Here is a 22,897-nt window from a genome sequence, read left to right on the forward strand (position 1 = left end):
TGATAGTCAAGTGTTCTAACCATCACACCAGGTCCGTGCGGTCAATGTTGTTTTCGTTAGCAGTGACAAAACCCAAAATCTACACGGAGAAACTCAAGTACCTAAATTTGAGTTTTTTTAACCTCACTTTTGAGTTCTTTTTTGTCTCCTCTCTCATCCACTCTCTTTGTTGTTGTCAGAGAGAAAAAAACTTAGCCGGTAGGTACTTTGCCGCACGGGATCAAATGTAAAAACCCACTTCAACATCGCTTTCACGAACTCAAAAACCCACTTCAACATCGCTTTCACGAACTCAAATATGGCTTCCCGCACGCAACCCCGAGATGGGTGAAATAAACTCATATTTGGGTACTTTGTTTTCTCCGTGTTCGGGAAAAGCGGTGGGAGAATATTTTGGTGGGACAAAATTTTCCGCATGTGAGTCTATTACGGGGCAAAATCCGCAATAATGGGCGGTTAAGTATAATGAGCCATTTTACGAGACGTTTCGGATCAGCTGATCGCTCATTTCATGAATGAAAATTTGACAGGAGGTTGCGCCCAAGCCCGTGAGTGTTAATATTAATACCAACACTGTTGTTGTTTCGTAAAATAGACTATTACAATATAGAAATGCTCATTTTCTTGAACAAAAATATCGCTTGATTATTACACTAATCGTCGATTTATTGTAGTTTTCAAGATTTGGTGTATCATTGAAGCAAAAAAGGTTTTTCGATATTTCTGTATTATCGATCCGAAAAAAACTCGAGCTTTTGATCGACACTCGAAAAAAAGTTCGAGGTACCGCACACCATTACTCATATCTGGAGCTCGATTTGAATAGGTCGTATGTGCTTTTGTCGATTAAAAATTCGATCAGTTGGATTCGCTTATTATAGCGAAAACCGTTGAAATTGAACAAAGTTGATACATACAGAAGAATCCTCACAACACAGGCTTTCTGTTCCATCATTAAAAGTTTACAAAATATCTTCCATATTGCTACAATGACTAAAATAAACTGATCGAATTTTATATCTGTCGTGAATGGCAGAGTAATGGAAAGACGACTGCCTCTGGTAACGGTTTAGAATAGACTGATTTATTTAAACAAACATGACTACTATGATTGATCTAAAACTATCTTAACTACTACGATTGGTTTGTCGTCCTTGACACCCCTCCTCAAACTGATCGTGGCAGAACTCCAATGCTTGAACAGTGCTTCCGGAATGGTATCGTGGACAAACCCTTTGTGAGTAGGTCTGCTTGTTGCTCGCCCGTTGGGATATAGCTAATTTCCAGTTTCTTCATAGCTACACACTCGCGTACAAAATGGAGTTTGACGTCAGTGTGCTTCAGTCGCTTCGAAGGACCAGTTGACTCCATAATGGCAATGGTCGATTGGTTGTCCTCGTACAAAAGTGGCGGTTGCCCCTCTTGCTCACCCAACTCACCCAAGACTTTTTGAATCCAGATGGCTTCACATGCTGCATCTGCGAGAGCGGAACACTCCGCTTCAGTCGACGATAGGGATACGGTGCTCTGTTTCTTTGTGCTCCAACAAACTGTGGCTCCATACAGCTTGAACAGGACTCCAGAAACCGACCGTCTGTCGTTGACATCAGTCGCCCAGTTTGCATCAGCGAAACCAATTACCTGACGGTTGGATGCGGTGGACCTTTGGTACACCGGTCCGTGATTGGTTGTCCCCTGCAGGTACCGCAAAATCCTCTTTGCATGAACCCAGTGCTCTTCTGTCGGATTGCTCTGAAACTGACTGAAGTAACTTACCGACGCACTGATATCCGGTCGGGAGGTGACCATTAGATAGGTTAGGCATCCTATCAGCTCTCGGTACGGCTTATCCAGCTTCTCGCTCGTCTCACTCTTCAGTAGTTGCAGACCCGCTTCCATCGGGGTTGTCGCGGATCTGGACTGCTCCATCCCGAAACGCTTCAGAATGGATCGGGTATAATGTTCCTGGCTCAACGTCATTTGTCCTAGCAGTACGTCGCGGCTAATCTTCAAACCAAGAAACATCTTTGCTTCGCCCATGTCTTGCATCGCAAATTCCGTCTTCATCATCTTCTTGATAGCGCCAATTATCCCGAGGGTACGAGATATGATAAGGATGTCATCCACGTACAGCAGCAGAAATACTTTTTCGCTACCACGTTCCCGAACGTAGAGACAACTGTCGCTCTGGCACTGTCGAAAACCAATCCGGGTCACAAACTCGTGAAATCGATCATTCCACGCCTTCGATGCTTGCTTCAAACCGTAGATGGATTTGTTCAGTCGGCAGACCCGATTCCCCTCCTCAAATCCTCGAGGTTGACGCATGAAGATTTCCTCCGAAAGATTGCCGTTGAGGAACGCCGTCCGTACATCCATTTGGTGGATCAGCAAATTTTCCTGGTTTGCCAATGCCAGCATCATCCGAACCGTGGACATCTTGACCACCGGAGCGTAGGTCTCCATGTAGTCGTACCCGTACCACTGCGTGAATCCTCTGGCAACTAATCTTGCTTTGTATTTGTCGATGGTGCCATCCGGTTTCAACTTCAGCTTGAACACCCATTTGCAATCCACCGGTTTTCGTCCTTCCGGTAGATCTACCAGGTCCCAGGTGTTGTTCGTCGCCAGCGATTTCAGCTCATCCTCGATGGCTCCATGCCACCGCGGCCAGTCTTCCCTCGTCTTCATTTCTTCAATGGTATCCGGTAGGTTTTCAACATAGTTTTCGGCGTTCAACGCGTACGCCAGGCAAGAATAATCATCCAATTTCGCTGGGGGCCTCCGGACACGGTTGCTTCTTCTCGCAATAATTTCTTCCTCTTCCTCCTCTTCTTCTTCTTCTTCCAGTGAAACAAAACTATCATTTCCATCGTCCTGAGCGTCGATCGGCTGATCAACGTCGTTTTCCGGTTCAGTTTCAGCTGCCGGCTCTTCCGGGACTTCCTGTGGCTCAGACCGGGTCCAAATCGGCTGCACATCGTTTTCCTTTGTTGTGATTTCGTTGGACGATTCATACTTTGCCTCACTGACGACGACATCCCGAGCATGGTACACCTTCTGCTTGCGACTGTCCCACAATCGGTATCCATTCACACCGTAGCCTACGAAGTAACACGCCTGGCTACGCGCGTCCAGCTTGGATCGTTTCTCCTTCGGAATATAGCTGTAGGCCTTGCTTCCCCAGATGCGGAGTTTGGACACGTCCGGTTTGTGTCCGTACCACATTTCGTATGGCGTTTTCTTGTTCAACGCCACCGTCGGACTTCGATTGATGATGAACACCGCCGCTTGTACTGCCTCGCTCCAAAGCTTCTTCGGTAGACCAGAATCTTCAACCATCGCCCTCGCTTTGTCCAGGATTGTTCGATTCAACCGCTCACTCACACCGTTTTGCTGCGGCGTGTGTGGAATGGTGTACTCCACCATCGTCCCACGGTCTCTGCAGTAATGCCGGAAATCCTTTCCAACGTATTCGCCTCCGTTGTCACACCGCAGGCGACGAATTTTTCGATCGAAGTGGCCCTCCGCCATGCTCGCGTATTCCTTGAACGCATCCAGTACCTCATCTTTTGCCGCAAGGATGTATGCGGCACTGAAATGGGTAAAGTCATCAGTGAATGTAACGAAATACCTTTTTCCATTCCAGGCCGTCGGTGTTAGGAAGCCGCACACGTCGCTGTGCACCAGTTCCAATGGTTTATTGGATCTCGGAACCGGGACGTCTTCAAAGGGCTGTCTCGCATGCTTGCCTAGCACACAAGGTTCACAGACTTCGTTTCCCCGGAACGCTTCCTTCTTCAACGCCATGCCGCTCACCATCTCGTCGCGCATCAGAGTCTTGAGACCACTCTTGCCTATGTGGCCGAATCTCCGATGCCACAGCTCGTATTCGTCTACCGGTAGGGAAACCAGTGCTTCGTCCACCGATCCGCGCTCCACAATTGCGTTCAGCACGTACAGCTTGCCGGACAACTTACCGGTGGCAACGACCTCGCCGCCGCGCTTGATTTCCACTGCTTCGTCTTCAAACGTCACACGCATCCCAAGCTTGCTCACGCACCGAATGGAAAACAGATTGTACTGAAGTTCCGGTACGTATAGCACGTCGTTCACCACGCAGTCGATTCGTCGTCCACCGACCAGCGATATCATCTTGACGGTTCCAGAATGTCGACCGTACACGACCTTTCCGGAAGCGACCACGATCGGGATCGGTTCATCCAACTTCACCACGTCCTGAAGGCAATCCACTGTGTGCACCATATGCTCGGATGCGCCCGAATCAAGGATCCATCGGAACTGACTCGAGCTCTTACCTTCATTCTTCACACCATCCGACTTCGAAATGAATGCCACTCCAGAACCTGCAGCGTTTGCTCTTCCCTTCTTTGGCTTCTGGGATGACGTCCTTCCGCGCTCGGTTTCCTTCTTCATGGGGCAATTTGACTTCTTGTGACCCACTTTTCCACAGGAAAAACACTTGAACCTCGGCCGCTCTCCGAAGAACGCTGATTCGTCATCCGCCGTACCTTCCGCTTCACCGCAGGTGTTCCTCCGCTTGACGTTTTCGCTGAGTAGCCTGGCCTTCACGAAGTCGAGCGTGCATTGTTCCGCCGGTAGGGTTTCGAGGACTGTTACCAGTTGCTGGAACGATTTCGGCAGGGTTTGAAGCAGATTGAATACCACCAGCCGCTCATGCATCACGATGTCCGCTGAGGCCAACTCTCGGATGATCCGCTCGAACCGTAGCAGGTGCTCTTCCATCGGTTCCGCTTCGCTGTACTTCATCACGGCCAGTTGCTTCAGTAGATAAAACTGGCCGGAAATCCCCTTCTTCGCAAACACGTTCTCCAACGTTGCCCAGATCGCCTTCGGAGTGGACTTGCCTTTGATGTACTCCAGCTGCGAATCCGCGATCTTCTCCACCAGCAACGATTTGCAACGTGCTTCCAGAAGTTTCCGCTCCGCCAGTTTCGTCTCCTTCCGAGCCTTCTCCTGCGCCGTATCCGTTTCGTCTTCCTGGATTTCCGGGATTTCGTCCGCATCCCTCCGGATACAATCGATCAGCTGCCGCTCCTCCAGTAACGTCTCCATCCGGAAGCTCCAATTCGGGAAGTTCTTGCCGTCGAAAAGATATGGCTTCGTTTCCGCTTGCATTTTCTTCGGTGAAAAAAAATCTTCTTTCTTCCAAACAACTTCCGTTTCCAATAGCAACAGGTGTGCTGGGCTAATAACCTGTCGTGAATGGCAGAGTAATGGAAAGACAACTGCCTCTGGTAACGGTTTAGAATAGACTGATTTATTTAAACAAACATGACTACTATGATTGATCTAAAACTATCTTAACTACTACGATTGGTTTGTCGTCCTTGACAATATCGACAAAAGCACATACGACCTATTCAAATCGAGCTCCAGATATAGTTTTTTATTTTTGAGTTGGAATCGAACTTTGGTGATGCCACGAGATGTCTTCTTACCTTCGGTGCCCGTGCTGTGTGCGCCACTTTGGGTCGTTCAAATATGACGTCCATCATTTAGGGGGGAGGGGGGGTCTGAGAAAGTGTGACACTCCATGTATTAGGTATACGAAAAAGCGTGACAGAGGGGGGAGGGGGGGTGTAAAAAACCCGAAAAATGATGGACGTCATATTTGAATCGTCCCTTAAATATATTCTATCCAGCTTTTTACGCTGTGTTGAGGGGTGATTCATTTTTGACAATTCTTGCCGACAGCCCTTGCAGCATCACAGTTGCCGAAAATTTCAGTTCACTGCTCCAGATCTGTCAGAAATTTTCACCTGTTGTTACCATTGCTACCGCCACAACAAACATTATAAATACATCAAGGTGATTTCCTCGTAAACATCTCTCGGAAGTGATCGCCAGCGGATTTTTGGATGGATCTGATAGAAGATTGACCAAAAGATACTGCTAAAGGAGAAATTGCTTGAGGATTCCCCAGAAACAATTTATGGCGGTAGTGGGCGAAATTTTCGGTAGAAACTATTGCGCGCAAACCCCAAAATTTTATTCCCACCTTTGGGTTTCCGCGCCGAAGACCCAGCGCCAGATTCGGCGACAAAGAAAACTGACAGCAGTCGCCGGACAGTTGGCAATCCTGATATTTGACGGCGGCCGCCCGGTAGTCATGGGAGTGGATTGTTGTCACGCAAATAGATCTTTTCGCTGAAAATGCATGTGTATTGAGTTATTGTTGACAGATTTTCTGCAGTGTTAGTGTGAAATTCAGCGATTTTCTGTATCGCGTAAGCCTTCGCTGGAAGAAAACGTCATGTTGTTCAGCGAAGCAAGGAAAATTTTCAGTGAAAAAAGCAATACTGTAGAATTCAGTGAGAATTTTTCCTCCAGGAGTTCCCTTTGAAGATTGCTCCAGGAATTCCTACTGGGAATTCCTAAACGCATTCCAACCCGGGATTCCTCTAAGTTTTTTCACCGGAGATTCCACCGGTAATTTTCAGCGGGGAATTGTCCAGGAATTCCTATGATTTAATCAGTCAAACCAACGATTACTGCAAAAATTTCCACCGATGATTACTCCGGGAATTCCCACCGGAATCCCCCGGTGAAAGTTCCCAGAACAACGTCGGGAATTCTTGAATCATTACTAAAATTACTAAAGAAATCTTATACGGACGGCGAGGCTAAACACTCCTGAGTTGAGTTCGGAGACTCAGACTACACACCCACAACCTCAGATGGAAACTGAAGGAAAGTTCAGGTTTCGGAAGAGAACCTGGTAGAATGTGAAGCAAAAATGTCCCGTATCTGTATGTGAGCCCGATGGACAAATCGTGCCAGGAAAGCCACGTCGACAGTCGAGAGCCCCTCGTGCTACTCCGATCGGTGAAGCCACTCCACGAGGGCTCAACGGAAGTTTGGACGACCGAGCGGCAGGGCACCAGGCATTATCATCAGGGCTCCACATTGACACCATACACGAATTACCCGTAATCAAAGGTGTATAGGGCGGACATGGGCCCGTAGGGACGATAGGATTCTCCCAATATAAGCCATCAATCGTAATTCATTGTTTTCCCTCTTCTTGCGAAGCCTCGGTGGAATGTTTGGGCCTGGGAGTTCATGGGACTGAGCGGGCGTAACAAAAAATAATTGCTGTTCCTAGGTATCAACTGGTTCTACGGTTGAATGTGGCGGATAATGATCACAATCCTAAAAAGAAATAATGTTTTTATTCATTACAAACGTTACTACTTACTACTAGCTGAAATAGTTCATAGTGAAAAATTTTGACAATTCGGGAGCAATGAACTGAAATTTTTGGCTACTGTGTTGCTGCATGGGCTGTCGGCAATATCTGTCAAAAAATAATCATTCCTTATCAAGCGTAAAAAGCTGGATACGACGGTTCAGAGGGCATCATAACAATGAGGCTGTAAATCCCATACAATACAATTTTTACGTCGCGAACCAAGTGTAGGATACCGGCGGCGGCTCGGGTGATGGGAATTTTTTTTCTCAGCATTTTGATTCGCCCGTGGTTTGTGGCTTCGGCTAAAGTTTACCGGTTCTCGGGGACCGTCGGTTCTTGTTTTGTGTAAGTGCGTCTATTCGGTCTATTCCAGCGCCGGAAACGCAATGACTTGACATTGGCCTGGACCGGAGCGAAAAATCAGGTGAGGATGAGTGCGGTTATTATTTGTTTTTCCCTGATGCGTCGGGCGGAACAACTTCGGAAGTGCTGGATGGTGATGAGGAGAACGATCGTGTCGCGTAGTTAGAGTGATATTAAAAGTGCAGTGATCGAATAGTGACTGAAAATTAGTGTTTCAGCGTGCGTTATCCACTTATCCGCGAGCGGTAATGGCGGCGGCGAGCATAACCAACCGGTTCAGATTTTGACGTTTCTTGGGGGAAAGTCAAAGCAGTTTCATTCTCCTCCTCACCCCTTCACCCACCTGTAGTAATAGAGACAGAGAAGAGAATGATTGAAGCGAAAAACATGCGCCTTCTGATTGGCCGACTCAGTGGAAAGCTAGAATGAACAACAAAAGCGAACATACAAAAAGAGCTGCGCATCGTGGATTCAATTCAGTTGATAGACGATAGTGGATACGAACGGACGCACCAAAAAGGCAGCAGCAATGGCATTTGCAGTACACAGCAGTCCACCACAGAGAGGTTTTAAAGAGTTTCCTCTCTGCGGTCGGTGTTGTGGCTGTAAGAATAGCCGCAGCGGTCACGACACGCTCGAAATGCGAAGTAGCAAAGGTCAGACTGGTGGCGAATCGCCAAACACAAAGTACTTGCTGGAAGGTAGAACTGAGCATGACAGAACAAGCTTCGACGGGAATGTTATAATAGACGGGGATTAGAGGTGGTTAAGGAATTCGTTTACCTCGGTTCCTTGGTAATGGCTGACAACCGTGGAATACGAAGACGCATCATCAGCGGGAGTTGTGCCTACTACGGGCTCCATAAAAAACTGCGGTCAAAAAAGTTTCACCCTCGGGTAGTAGTCAGAGATCTCAGCAAAGATAAATCGGTATAGATATTCTCAAGCTTGAAATTCAAGATCAAGTATTGCTGATTCATTAGGTTCTACGACCGTGAGGATTTCATGACCGGAACCTCCCAAGGAGAAATGTAAGCGAATGAAGCCGTAGTAGTATGTAGTAATAGAGACAGAGAAGAGAATGATTGAAGCGAAAAACATGCGCCTTCTGATTGGCCGACTCAGTGGAAAGCTAGAATGAACAACAAAAGCGAACATACAAAAAGAGCTGCGCATCGTGGATTCAATTCAGTTGATAGACGATAGTGGATACGAACGGACGCACCAAAAAGGCAGCAGCAATGGCATTTGCAGTACATAGCAGTCCACCACAGAGAGGTTTTAAAGAGTTTCCTCTCTGCGGTCGGTGTTGTGGCTGTAAGAATAGCCGCAGCGGTCACGACAATTGGCACAGTAGAGTCTCCCTAATATTTGTAAGTATAAATGCATCAAAAAAAAGCAAACTGGCCAGTAAAAGGACAGTTTTGCGCTAGCAGAAAAATAGCAGTCTGGCGAAAGGACAGACTTGCTGGAAATTAAAGCAAACTGGCGAGTAAAAGGACAGTTTTGCTTCTGTTGAAAAGAAGCAGTCTGGCGGAAAAACAGACTTGCTGGAAATGAAAGCAAACTGGCGAGAGAAAGGACAGTTTTGCTTCTGTTGAAAAGAAGCAGTCTGGCGGAAGGACAGACTTGCTGGAAGTTAAAGCAAACTGGCGAGTAAAAGGACAGTTTTGCGCTAGTAGAAAAATAGCAGTCTGGCGGAAGGACAGACTTGCTGGAAATTAAAGCAAACTGGCGAGAGAAAGGACAGTTTTGCTTCTGTTGAAAAGAAGCAGTCTGGCGGAAGGAAAGACTTGCTGGAAATTAAAGCAAACTGGCGAGAGAAAAGACAGTTTTGCTTCTGTTGAAAAGAAGCAATCTGGCGGAAGGACAGACTTGCTGGAAGTTAAAGCAAACTGGCGAGAGAAAGGACAGTTTTGCTTCTGTTGAAAAGAAGCAGTCTGGCGGAAGGACAGACTTGCTGGAAGTTAAAGCAAACTGGCGAGTAAAAGGACAGTTTTGCGCTAGTAGAAAAATAGCAGTCTGGCGGAAGGACAGACTTGCTGGAAATTAAAGCAAACTGGCGAGTAAAAGGACAGTTTTGCGCTAGTAGAAAAATAGCAGTCTGGCGGAAGGACGGACTTGCTGGAAGTTAAAGCAAACTGGCGAGAGAAAGGACAGTTTTGCTTCTGTTGAAAAGAAGCAGTCTGGCGGAAGGACAGACTTGCTGGAAGTTAAAGCAAACTGGCGAGTAAAAGGACAGTTTTGCGCTAGTAGAAAAATAGCAGTCTGGCGGAAGGACAGACTTGCTGGAAGTTAAAGCAAACTGGCGAGAGAAAGGACAGTTTTGCTTCTGTTGAAAAGAAGCAGTCTGGCGGAAGGACAGACTTGCTGGAAGTTAAAGCAAACTGGCGAGTAAAAGGACAGTTTTGCGCTAGTAGAAAAATAGCAGTCTGGCGGAAGGACAGACTTGCTGGAAGTTAAAGCAAACTGGCAAGAGAAAGGACAGTTTTGCTTCTGTTGAAAAGAAGCAGTCTGGCGGAAGGACAGACTTGCTGGAAGTTAAAGCAAACTGGCGAGAGAAAGGACAGTTTTGCTTCTGTTGAAAAGAAGCAGTCTGGCGGAAGGACAGACTTGCTGGAAGTTAAAGCAAACTGGCGAGTAAAAGGACAGTTTTGCGCTAGTAGAAAAATAGCAGTCTGGCGGAAGGACAGACTTGCTGGAAGTTAAAGCAAACTGGCAAGAGAAAGGACAGTTTTGCTTCTGTTGAAAAGAAGCAGTCTGGCGGAAGGACAGACTTGCTGGAAGTTAAAGCAAACTGGCGAGTAAAAGGACAGTTTTGCGCTAGTAGAAAAATAGCAGTCTGGCGGAAGGACAGACTTGCTGGAAGTTAAAGCAAACTGGCGAGAGAAAGGACAGTTTTGCTTCTGTTGAAAAAAAGCAGTCTGGCGGAAGGACAGACTTGCTGGAAGTTAAAGCAAACTGGCGAGTAAAAGGACAGTTTTGCGCTAGTAGAAAAATAGCAGTCTGGCGGAAGGACAGACTTGCTGGAAGTTAAAGCAAACTGGCAAGAGAAAGGACAGTTTTGCTTCTGTTGAAAAGAAGCAGTCTGGCGGAAGGACAGACTTGCTGGAAGTTAAAGCAAACTGGCGAGTAAAAGGACAGTTTTGCGCTAGTAGAAAAATAGCAGTCTGGCGGAAGGACATACTTGCTGGAAATTAAAGCAAACTGGCGAGAGAAAGGACAGTTTTGCTTCTGTTGAAAAGAAGCAGTCTGGCGGAAGGACAGACTTGCTGGAAGTTAAAGCAAACTGGCGAATAAAAGGACAGTTTTGCGCTAGTAGAAAAATAGCAGTCTGGCGGAAGGACAGACTTGCTGGAAGTTAAAGCAAACTGGCGAGAGAAAGGACAGTTTTGCTTCTGTTGAAAAGAAGCAGTCTGGCGGAAGGACAGACTTGCTGGAAGTTAAAGCAAACTGGCGAGTAAAAGGACAGTTTTGCGCTAGTAGAAAAATAGCAGTCTGGCGGAAGGACAGACTTGCTGGAAGTTAAAGCAAACTGGCGAGAGAAAGGACAGTTTTGCTTCTGTTGAAAAAAAGCAGTCTGGCGGAAGGACAGACTTGCTGGAAGTTAAAGCAAACTGGCGAGTAAAAGGACAGTTTTGCGCTAGTAGAAAAATAGCAGTCTGGCGGAAGGACAGACTTGCTGGTAATTAAAGCAAACTGGCGAGTAGAAGGACAGTTTTGCTTCTGTTGAAAAGAAGCAGTCTGGCGGAAGTACAGACTTGCTGAAAATTAAAGCAAACTGGCATGAGAAAGGACAGTTTTGCTTCTGTTGAAAAGAAGCAGTCTGGCGGAAGGACAGACTTGCTGGAAATTAAAGCAAACTGGCGAGTAAAAGGATAGTTTTGCGCTAGTAGTAAAAAGCAGTCTAGCGGAAGGACAGACTTGCTGAAAATTAAAGCAAACTGGCGAATGGAAGGACAGTTTTGCTTCTGTTGAAAAGAAGCAGTCTGGCGGAAGGACAGACTTGCTGGAACTTGAAGCAAACTGACGAGTTGTTATGCTCGTAAAAACAAGCGAAATTGAAAACTAGAGAGTAGGGGTGAGAGGGAATGTAGTAATAGAGACAGAGAAGAGAATGATTGAAGCGAAAAACATGCGCCTTCTGATTGGCCGACTCAGTGGAAAGCTAGAATGAACAACAAAAGCGAACATACAAAAAGAGCTGCGCATCGTGGATTCAATTCAGTTGATAGACGATAGTGGATACGAACGGACGCACCAAAAAGGCAGCAGCAATGGCATTTGCAGTACACAGCAGTCCACCACAGAGAGGTTTTAAAGAGTTTCCTCTCTGCGGTCGGTGTTGTGGCTGTAAGAATAGCCGCAGCGGTCACGACACCACCGATCGATGGCACCAACCGATTGCGATCCCCAAGAAACGTCAACATTCGATTCGGTTATTTGTGCCCGCCGCCGCCATTACCGCTCGCGGATAAGTGGATTCGGGGCAGCAGCTGGATATTGTGTATGCTGTGAGTGGAGGTGCCGCCGGCGTCCGGATTTTTAATGTTCAATGATGTATGTACTATAAGTCATAATGTTGAACATTTTTGGAGCATGTGGTGAATATAAAAAATGATTTATTTACATTCCGGTGAATGTCAGCCATTTGTGCAATCATAGGTATGATGTTTTGTACATCAATCTTACGTAGAAAAATCATATTTGAATTACACATGAATGATTCTACAAATAGCTAATATTGTCGTCGCGGTTGAAACCCGAAGATTCCCAACACCCGATAATCGAATTTTCTCAAAATCCATACGTGAAACCTTACGTCGGATGTAGTGCGCTGGACAGCGGACCTGGCCCTTTATCCAGCGCACTGTTCCCGACGTACGTCCGACACGAGGGGGGCGACACATCTAAATCGTCGTATAGATGTCGATTTAGATGCATCTACTTTTTTAGATCAGTGTGCATGTATCAGATTTTTCTATCTGCTTTGCACTGCTTCCACTTTCAAATGCTGCCAAGCGCTGATTTGAGATTTTTGAGATGGAAGGAGATGTGAATGGAGAATGTTAGATGAGCGACGGCCAGTCCAGTAAATTATATGATATGGGTGTAATCAATTTTTACAAAGAAATACGCTGATATCTGCTTCGATTTTATTCACGCTACCGAGTCATGTAACACATGGATTAATTATTTTTCCAAGCAAATTTGAGCTACATGGCGAAATTATATCAAAATAGCCAAAAAATAAGCAAGAATGAGAACTAGTGCAAAAAGTAATAGTTAGGCTTTTTCATATAGTATGCTAGAATTCTAAAATCAAATGTAAATAGTTTTCTCAAACGTTTCCAAGAAACGAAACCTCTGGAGGATACCTACTCCAATAATCTCTACCGGGAAATCTTCCAGTAGCTCTGTCCGGAAGATCCTCCAGCTGTTTATTTTCTGGAAAGTCATCCAGCGATTCCTTCTGTGGAACCCTCCGAGCGGCCCTTCAGCAAATCTTTCCGGAGAAATATCTAACATTTTTTTCCGGTGAATCCTCCAGCAATTTCCTCCAGTCTGGAACCTTACATCCTGGAACCTCTAGCTATTCCTTCCAAAGGATTCTTCAGCAATTCCTTACAGAAAGTCCATCACTAACGGAAACGCTTCTAGCTTCTGGAAAATGCTTCAGCCGTTTCTCCCAGCAACCCCTGCGGGTCTATCCTTCAGTAATTGTTATCGGGAAATCATCAATCAATTTATTACAAATACCGAGACAAATCCGACAGCTAGGGTAACCAATATAATTTGGACCCCCATATATTTTGGACCCCCTTTGTCCTATTATCACAACTTACACAGGTTTAATGATGAGATGACGGAAATTTTTTGAATCATTCGCTAAATAAGATCGCTCTGCACGGGCAGCAATCATTTCTTCACTGGAAATATCCTTATTTGCCTTGAAATTAATTTTTGCCAATCTCGTCATCCGTACGAGTGTCGCATCATGTTTACAAAAAGAGAATGCGGTGCTGAGGAAACTTGCAGATGTAAACAAAAACGTTTATCATTCTAGCGCATTAATTTCGCAAAGTTCGTCTAATCAGCCTTTGTCAATCAAGTAATTAGGATGTGATCCAACATATTCAAGCGGCAAATTCTTCCAAAACAGTTTCAAACGAGTTTAAACACCGGGTGTCCAAAATATATACTGAAGAGGGTCCAAAATATATTGGAGTGTCCAAAACAGTGAAAACTGATGCTTCAAAAATCAGTTATTTTCATCAAATTTTCAGCCAGAAATGACCTTGTGGGTATTTTTAACGGACAGTGGAGGCTTTTACGAACATACTAACATCATTATTATGTGTGAATACCCTCTGAATCTGTTTGATTTTGAATTAAATTCAAACCAATGTCCTCTAGGGGTCCAAAATTCAACCGTTACCCTACTATCTCCCGGCAAACATCTGGCCATACCTTCCGGAAAATCTTCCAGTATGTAGTCCCTTCCGGTCAATGTTTCATCAATCCCTTTGAGAAATTCTTCAACAGTCTCCAACTATTGCCTACGGACTGCAATCATTCTAAAAGTCCTTCAACAATTATTGTTTCCGATGAATCAACCAGCCGATGAAAAAAAAATCAATAACCTTCTGGCAGAAATTCCTTCCAGACAATCATGATCTGCAGGAATTTTTGAATGAATTTCCGGAAGAACTCAAGAAAGAAATCCTGGAGGAATGTTTGATACAACGCCAAAATACAAATTGAAAATAATTCAGGGAAGTGTCGTTCCGGGAAATGGTATTCTAGAAAATGTGATAACACCGAATAAAGAACCATGATTTTATTTCGGACTTGCATAGCAATTTATTTCTCCTACTGCTTCACCAGAATGATTCATTCACTTCCGACTAGTTCAATAGTTGAGCTTACAGTGCTCTATCCTATATCTGAGTACCCTTCAGGTACGTAGGTAACATTCCGGGAAGCTCGCCGGGAAGCTTATTGCTTGATACAAGGATGCTTTCTAGAACAATTGCGAGAAGACACTGATGATGTTGAACTTCTACCCTTGCATGATGATAATATTCTTCCGGATTTAACACCGTGTCCATGGCCCTTCCGTGAGAAAGAATCGTCAGCATATCTTTGCTCTCAGTCCTTGTCTTTGTTGTCTTGCGCCAAGGTCAAATTATGCGGAAGAATTGTGTTGAACAGAACGATGCGCTTTGCTCGAAATAATCTCGGAAAGTAGGCTTGGCAGTAGGCAAACCGTTTGGAATCTTTTACGATGAACAGCATTCCGAATGTGAACTCAAGCAAAGCTGAAAGTTATTCGGGGCGTGTTTCCAATTCGGCATCCTCCATGGAACGAAACTGGGTGGAGCAATGTTTCTCCTGCTTGAAGCATCGGAACATATTAGCAGATTTCAGCTCAAGAGCTTGAGCTTGCTTTGAGCTTGATTGACCGCCCGCAGTTGCAACTCCAGTATCGCCAGATCAGCTACACTCACACAAGGAACCAATGAGATAGCTGTTTGGGACTAACAGGCATCTTCAGTGTGTGAGCATTGGTGGTCTTGTATTTTTAGGCGACAATGGCGCCTGCTGCGTCAGGTTGCAGGTCAATGGGGGAAGGGGAGGGAAGTGATGATTGCATTCGCTTGCCCACATCAGGCCGTTGAGTCCTCTGCGCCTGCACAAGGTCATGCGGATGTTGGTGTGTTGGTGGGAAATGTTTATTTTTGGCACATTGATCATGCATTGGTGCAAGGGTGCCAGGCGTAAAGCGATAGAATGTGTGAAGATTACTATGAAGCGGCACAGTCCGCTTGGTTGCATAACTTGTAGGCGTTATATGATAGATTGACACTGTGCTGTAATGAAAGTTGGAAGGAAGGGAAACGGCTTTATTTCAATCCGTTTCTGGTTCTAGCGATCGCTACGAACGAATATACATGAGATGTATATGTAGGAGAGAGAGAGAGTGAGAGAGAAAGTAGATAGAAAGATTCAAAGTAGGAGGAAAGGGACGAGCCAGGGATTGAACCCAGGACCTTCTGCATATGAATCAGAAGCGGTAGCCACTAGACCACCAAGCTCGTCTCTTTAGCAGATTTCAGCTCAAGATCACAATTACTGCTTTCCGGTCGGACACGGGAACCTGAAAAAGCATAATCAACACAATTAATTTGAAGCACAAGCTGAATTAAGTTGAACTTACAGGATACAGCTAAATCTTGTGCGCTGGAACAGTCCAAACACTCAAAACAATTGGAGGATTTTTACTAATCAGGAAGGGAAGAACATCCAACCTCTAGCTCTGGCCATTGTCATCACAACTGAGATTTCTTTAAGCAGTCGAAAAGACTTGCCAGCTTTACCTTTTCCACGGTCTTTTTAAAAACACCATAAATAGATAGACAAAATAGTCAATATTTTAGAATATCTAAACACCACAATGATTCAAATTACTACCGAATGTTTACTCTCTGTTTACTCTCTGTTTTGACCTCGGTTTTGACAGCAAAATCGTTTTTTTCGCTTGCGTCGATCGCAAAGATGTTTCAGAGATGTGAGTGGTTCGCAAATAAGATTTGAGATGCATTACGGATGGAAGTAGATAGTGGGATGGGTAAAGATAATGCACAGTGTAAAAGATACACTGAGGCGATTTTCCGTATAACTTTTATAAGTGAAACTACATAGATTTTTGCAATTTGTATTCACAAATAAATATTATATGAGAGAGAAATAAAAATTATACCGTGTATCACTTATGACAGTTATGTTTCAAATCTAATAGAAACTATTAATGACGATTCATGAAATTTATGTGTGAGGTTTATGATTTATATTAGCCATGCAAACATAATATTTATAAGTTTTGTTCAATTGAAAGTTATAATTAATTTAATAATGTTTCTTCAATCTTATTTTGATTAAAACAATCTGATGTAAATTGAATTAAATACATATATTTTATTAGGCAAATGATGCAGTTTGAAGATCGTCCGGACGCACCACCCGAGGCAGCACCTTGGAAACAGTCTTTTACATGGATCGGTCGCGGCAGGTCCTGGTGAAGATGCTGACGTTGGTTCCGTTGGCGATCAAACATCCCGTTCATACCTTCGCCGTCCCGTTGCTCATGCTGGTGCTGGTGTTGGCGAAGATGGCATTGATGGCTTTCACTGGATATCCGTAGGTCCAAACATTCCAGATTTTTAGCCGCTATTTTCGGACGGTGGTCCGGAAACCGATTGAGGTTGGATCGCTGGAAGCATGAAGCACGAAAATATCGGTGTCGAAGGAGTTTTGCGCAGTCTCAAACGGTGACACGGTGGCACTGATGCTTTCGATGGCTTTTCCTGCTGGCTTTTGTGACCGCTCTTATTTCCCACGGTTCTTACGATGCTTCCCTGTAAATAAAGCAAAGCTATGATTGCAAAATGTGCACGTTTATTGCAGTTACTTACCGACAGCCTTCGAAGCTTTTTGGATGAAGCGCTTGTCCTTCTGCTGCAAATCAACATGGAGAGCTGTTGCCGACCGTTGCAAATCTCTTTCAATTCGTGGCTGGAAACCAAACATTATAATTATAAGTGAACCTCTATAATTTTTAACTATAACAGAGAACCTTATAATTTTAATGTTTGCACAAACATAAAGTTCAAAACGACCGTATACACTTTATATTGGTCGACTGATGAAATGTAAAAAGCTTGACATAAAGTTTATATTACCACACATAAAAATAATTCTCGAGGAGTCTTATGAACTGTAAAGGTGCTGACTCTATAAATTTTAAGTTTGGATTTTTTTCAGTGTAGGTAAGATTATTTGCAAAAAAAGGATAATCTGGATGTGTCGCCCCCCTCGGTCCGACACACGGTTTAGGAGAAAAATCGATTTTCGCGTGTCAAAAATTCCGATTTTCAACTGCACGAGCAATATCTTATTAAAAGTTTGTAGCGCGACAAACGCTGTTCCGATTTTCAACCACCGACGAACCGACGTGACAGCTAGAACAAATAAATTCAAATTTGTTGTCCGCGACGCCATGATGAAAAATAAGCGAACACTATCGCCACCTCTATAACGGCCCGCGATGGTTTGGTAGCTCGACACCGAACCCCCATGTGTTCATATAGGAAACGGTTCGCGTCTGCGCTGATTTGACAGAAGCGATCGCTCGCTTCGGTGGTCGACCGTTAAATTTGGGGGGGACACTTTTGAATCACCACTGTCACGTCGGTTCGTCGGTGTTTCAACTGCACGAACAATGCTACGTGAACGGACTAACACTCGAAATTTCTACAAAATAATGCGATCCGATAAGTATACTTATAATAAAAGTTTACATATGATTTTTGTGCAAGGTTTTGCTTACCTTTTGATCACGCACAAGTGAAACTATCAAAGGTGGCGCCACGGTACCTTCATTGAGGTGAACGGTCGATGGAAATTTTTCCAGTGTTACGTCTGTTCGTCTGTGTTTAAGATATGTTTCGGAAATATTTCAAAACGCAGAATTATTGATGCATCGTGCGATTTGTCACGTTTCATCATCAGCGATACTGATGATGACAGATTAAAAACCAATCATTGAAATCGACGTGTCATCAAAACCAAAACAGTCTTACTTTTCGTGCGAGATATTGCTCGTAACATTTTGTGAATTCACGATAATTTTTCAAGCAATCGCAGTTCTGAATAATGATAGAAATCACAGCTCGGTTGATACGTGATCAAAGTGCAGTTTTTCTGTGTGGAGAAACAGTGGAATGTTTGATAACATTTACAAATCCTTCTCTGCCTGAGCATAGAATTAGCCAAAGTAACAGGTATTCAAGCCAAATGAATGCCTAAATTTATAAAACTAATTGAATCCTTATCAAACTGTTTCAGTGATATTCTGGAGAATTTGGCATGGGCTACCGTACAAATCCATTGCTATTGCAATTCAACCGTCCAGGATCGGGGCGGTTCCGGTACGGAAGCGACGAGTTCTTTGAATAGGAACTTTATCGGTTCAACGTCTCTCAATGCTAGCAATCAGCTGAAAGGCGAGGTGCTCAAGTCCACGGATCCTAAAATTCTGTTTTGCGACCTACGTTTGTCACCTGGAGAATCTCGGCAATGTAAGCTACTCAGAATTACTTTACAATTTTTTTTTTCAAAACCCGATTTGCCCTTCTTTATGCATTATTTCTCTATCTATAATGATTTGAGGATTTTCAACATGTAGTAGATGAGATTTTCAGGATATTTCTCTAAAACTATCGAAGATTTTTAGTATCACTCTAGTAAACAAGAATCTTTTTGTCGTTTCAGTTATGTTCCGTGAAACACTGTCCATGAATACTCCACCAACATACCGTGGTGTGATGGTAAAGTATTACTATAAGATAACGGTAGCCACGCAACGCGTCGGAACCACGGTACAGGCATTGCATATTCCAATTCGCGTGCTTCCACTGCCTCCGATTAATTGCAGCGACGAGGCCATAACCTTGAATGATGAATCTAACGAAGACCTTGCACCGAATAACCCTTTTATCGAGAAGAAGAAAGCACCCTCAAAGATCGAATACGCGTTGCATTACCTTCAGAACATAACCGCCCGAAGGAGGCCAAATTTTTATTTGATCTCGAACAAAAGAGGCAAAGTTGGTCGATTCTGCCTGTTCAAACCCATCTACAAGCTTGGCGAAGACATTGTCGGAACGTTGGACTTCAGTTGCGGAACCGTGAAGTGTGCGCAATTATCCGTCACGTTGCAATGCGAGGAAATCATCAAAAGGAAAAATGCGAAAGCGCCCGAACAGCCAGCGCCCGCTTCCAGTCAAGAGAAAGAGAGCACCTCTGGTTCGGTTGGACGGATTACGAACTACACGAAACACCACGAAGTGTGTCTAGGGCTGCTGCAAACGCAGATGATACTGCCCATTCCGTTGCACGTTACGCCGACGTTTGAAACCGACCTGGTGGATGTGAGGTGGCGATTGCATTTTCAATTTGTTACCAGCACCAATGATGAGTTGAATATGGAAGTTGATAAGGAAACTCTGGAGTGGCAAGCGCCTACCGATATTTCCATCGAAACTATGATTTGGAACCTGCCGGTCACATTGTACCCCACGGCTCCGGTACAGATTCCGCAAGCCAGCGGAACGTTTACGTTGAATATTAAGTAGGAAGCGAACTTGAAGTAATCGTAATCTATATAACGTTCAATCTAATAAAATAAAATTACTAACCATCCTCGTTCTATACCTTAGTAATCTTATTAGTTATGTATGCAAGCATCGTTGAGTTGTTTTATGACACATGCTCTAGAAACGGATTTTGCTTGATCTTGTGATTGACCGCCCGTAGTTAAAATCCCAGTCAGGGTTGACAATCGTCCTTCTCGTCACCACTGCGTGAAGATAACAATAAAACAATCTTCGTCCGAAAGAACAACGGTGACGATTAGCCTTTTCGTCGCCGACTGCGGGCGTCACGACGAAGCTCAATCATAAATAGTCACCAACCAACTTTTCCATCGTCCTCTTTGTTCCCTGGAAATGAGCGACGACGGGCCAAGTGAACGCCAACTGGGAATAGCTTTTATTGGCATTTCGGCACTTACGGTGATGTGAAACCTCACTAGCTCAGTTGGTAAGAGTGCTGGATTGGCAATCTAGAGGTTCGTTGTTTGATTCCAGGTGCAATTCTTTTTTATATTAAAATCTTTTTTTTTTGTGTGTTGCTGGTGGCAACATTGACTCCGTCGGCTAGATGCACTTGGACGAAGAGCGAAACAAAGCGAATGAAGATTTTGTTTTCGTCACGACGCAAGCCCTTCACGACGATTCGCTGGCTTGAATGAGTCATCCGATGTGGAACGAGCAACGATGACGATCTAGTTTTCGTTCTCGTCGTAGACTTGTTTGGTCGTACGGCGACGATTTTCAGCCCTGATCCCAGTATCACGAAGTTCCTTGTGTAAGTGTAGCTGATCTAGTGAATCACTAGATCTACTACACTTACACAAGGAACTAATGAGGAAATTGTTTGGGAATAACGGGAAACTACAGTGCGTAAAGTGCTTATCATCTGATGTGGGTAGGTGATCAAGTTATTAGCGAAAGAGAGAATCGACGAAGAGAAACCGATCAAGTCAGTTGGGCCCTAATGCAAAAGTTAATGGGGAGGTGAAAGTATTTGAAAAATTGCAGTTTGGCAAAGGTTTACGTTGGAGCTTGGAGGGTAGATAGATTTTGTGATCACAATCACAACCCTGTGGGCGGCTGCAAAACGGTGAGTCGATAAGAAGAGCGTCCGACATAGATCTGGTCCTCACAAGTCCCTACCTCATGCTTCCAAGACCGTCAGCTAAGAGTTGTGTGCTTAGCTGGTAGTACCAGCCTGGGCACTGTTATCCTTCTGAATTCAGCTAGATTGAGGAGGTACGTACCGAGCGTTTGTTTACCAAGGAGGTGCGGATAAAACAGCGTCTGTCCTGGCATCCAGCGGCTGAGTATGAAATGCTCTTCTACCGACAGCTATACCTAAGGTGGCAGCCCCACCACGGTGGATGGGGGGACCTTAGACTAACAACCTACTGCTTCCGAAACCCAAAAACAGTTACAGAAACGAAAGATTACTGATTCAACGACAACGACTTTTAACGCGAAACAACGGACACGAACTTGGAATTAACTCTAGCCCAGCATGATAAACTGGTACAACTAATCAATGAGGCATGCCGTATGTCTTAGAACTGAGCGAAATCCGTTGGCCGAACTTTGGAGAACACAGATTCTTCTATACTCAGGCCTATGAGATGAACACGCTCTTCGCCACCGTGGAATTGGTTTCCTGCTCAGCGCTTACGCTCACACTGCGCTCATGAAGTGGGAACCAATTAATGAGAGGATAATTGTAGCCAGATTCAGAACACGGGTTCGAAACCTTACCATGATTCAATGTTACGCGCCAATCGATGAGCACGTCATGGGGCGCCATGGTCTCGAAGAAACGAGTGAGAACGGTGAGCTGTTTGCAATTTTTGTGGCAACAATGACATGGGGGATCGCTCTTTACGACCAGTGCACAAAGCGACATGGGTTCTCCGTGATGGCGTCGCGGAAAATCAAATCGACCACATCTGCACCAGCCGGAAATGGAGACGGAGGCTTCTTGATGTGCGGAACAAACGCACCGCCGACATTGCGTCCGACCGTCATCTCCTAAACGGCAAGATCGAGACAAATTTCGTTCGTTTGAAACAAAAATATTCATGTTTATTCGGTAAATTGAAAAAATGTTTAAAACTAAAATTTTAATTTTTAAAACTAACTCAATTACACATTTATTGCGACAATACCCATTGAGGAGCCCCCCGTTCCGCCGTCGAGAACATAAACAAAACTCACAAGTTCCAGCTGCAACATCAAACAAAATTTCCTCCAGCAAAAAAGGCAAGGTTCACCCAAAGTCTTCACGAAATCCCGTTGTTTTCGGGAGCGTATGTTATTTAATACATGTATACATGATGTTGGCATTGAAAGTACAACACGGGAGGTGGATTTTTTCAGCGAAGGAAATGACTTTATAAGTTTAAAAGACTCGGACACGTTCAATGCTTCCAGTGAGCTTTTCGCTCTTTGAAGGAAGCACGACACTAGACAACGGACTAGCATTTCAATGGGAAAACAAATATTTCCGTAGGGCCGACTCTCAGGGGCCGACCTGCCACAAAAAAAATAAAAATATTCACATTTATTTCTAACATAATCTGTCAGAAGATGCATTTTTGTTTCCAACATAGATTGCATTAGCTTCAAATGTGACGTTTGATTTGCTCCAAACAGTTTTATTTTTGTGGCCAGAACAAATTGACAATTTATTTGAATTTGCCTCAAATATTTTTGATTTTAACATAGATTTTTCTGCGTGCGCATTGCGAGGATCCATCAACAGTAGGAGAAAATTGGGCGCTGCTTCAACACACGCCGACTGGAAGACGCTGCGGTGAAAAGGTATTTCGTCGAGGAGCTGGAGAACCGTGCTGGGGATATTCCGGAAGGTGGAAGCGTAGAAGATCAATGGCTATCAAGAACGCTTTCATCGCCACCGGCGAGAATAATTTGGGTGAGTTACGCACCCGGATCACACATGACACCTGGGGCCTGTAGCATAATGAAAATTTTACTAATAATATTGATTCAAATTTATTTCGCATCTGCAACTTTACCAAGAAGCTCCAATCAAAGATGGGTATTGTAGAAACTTTGGAGAACTTGAGAG

General features: G+C 44.5%; 1 protein-coding gene and 1 long non-coding RNA gene across 2 annotated transcripts in view; one reads left to right on the forward strand and one right to left on the reverse strand.

Annotated features, from left to right (window-relative positions):
* The window catches only part of LOC134291631 (uncharacterized), a 256,938-nt gene extending 234,041 nt beyond the window's left edge, over positions 1-22,897 (reverse strand). The window contains exon 1 of the long non-coding RNA XR_009999194.1: positions 22,845-22,897. This is a non-coding gene — a long non-coding RNA (uncharacterized LOC134291631). The remainder of the gene's footprint in view (positions 1-22,844) is intronic.
* LOC109430452 (RAB6A-GEF complex partner protein 2-like) lies at positions 18,225-19,880 on the forward strand. Its single transcript, XM_062859616.1, has 3 exons — positions 18,225-18,444; positions 18,509-18,741; positions 18,935-19,880. Exons 1-3 carry the CDS (start codon positions 18,317-18,319, stop codon positions 19,795-19,797), a joined length of 1,224 nt encoding a protein of 407 aa, XP_062715600.1. The 5' UTR covers positions 18,225-18,316; the 3' UTR covers positions 19,798-19,880.

The sequence above is a fragment of the Aedes albopictus genome, chromosome 3 (assembly GCF_035046485.1).
Source record: "Aedes albopictus strain Foshan chromosome 3, AalbF5, whole genome shotgun sequence".
Lineage (NCBI taxonomy): Eukaryota > Metazoa > Arthropoda > Insecta > Diptera > Culicidae > Aedes > Aedes albopictus.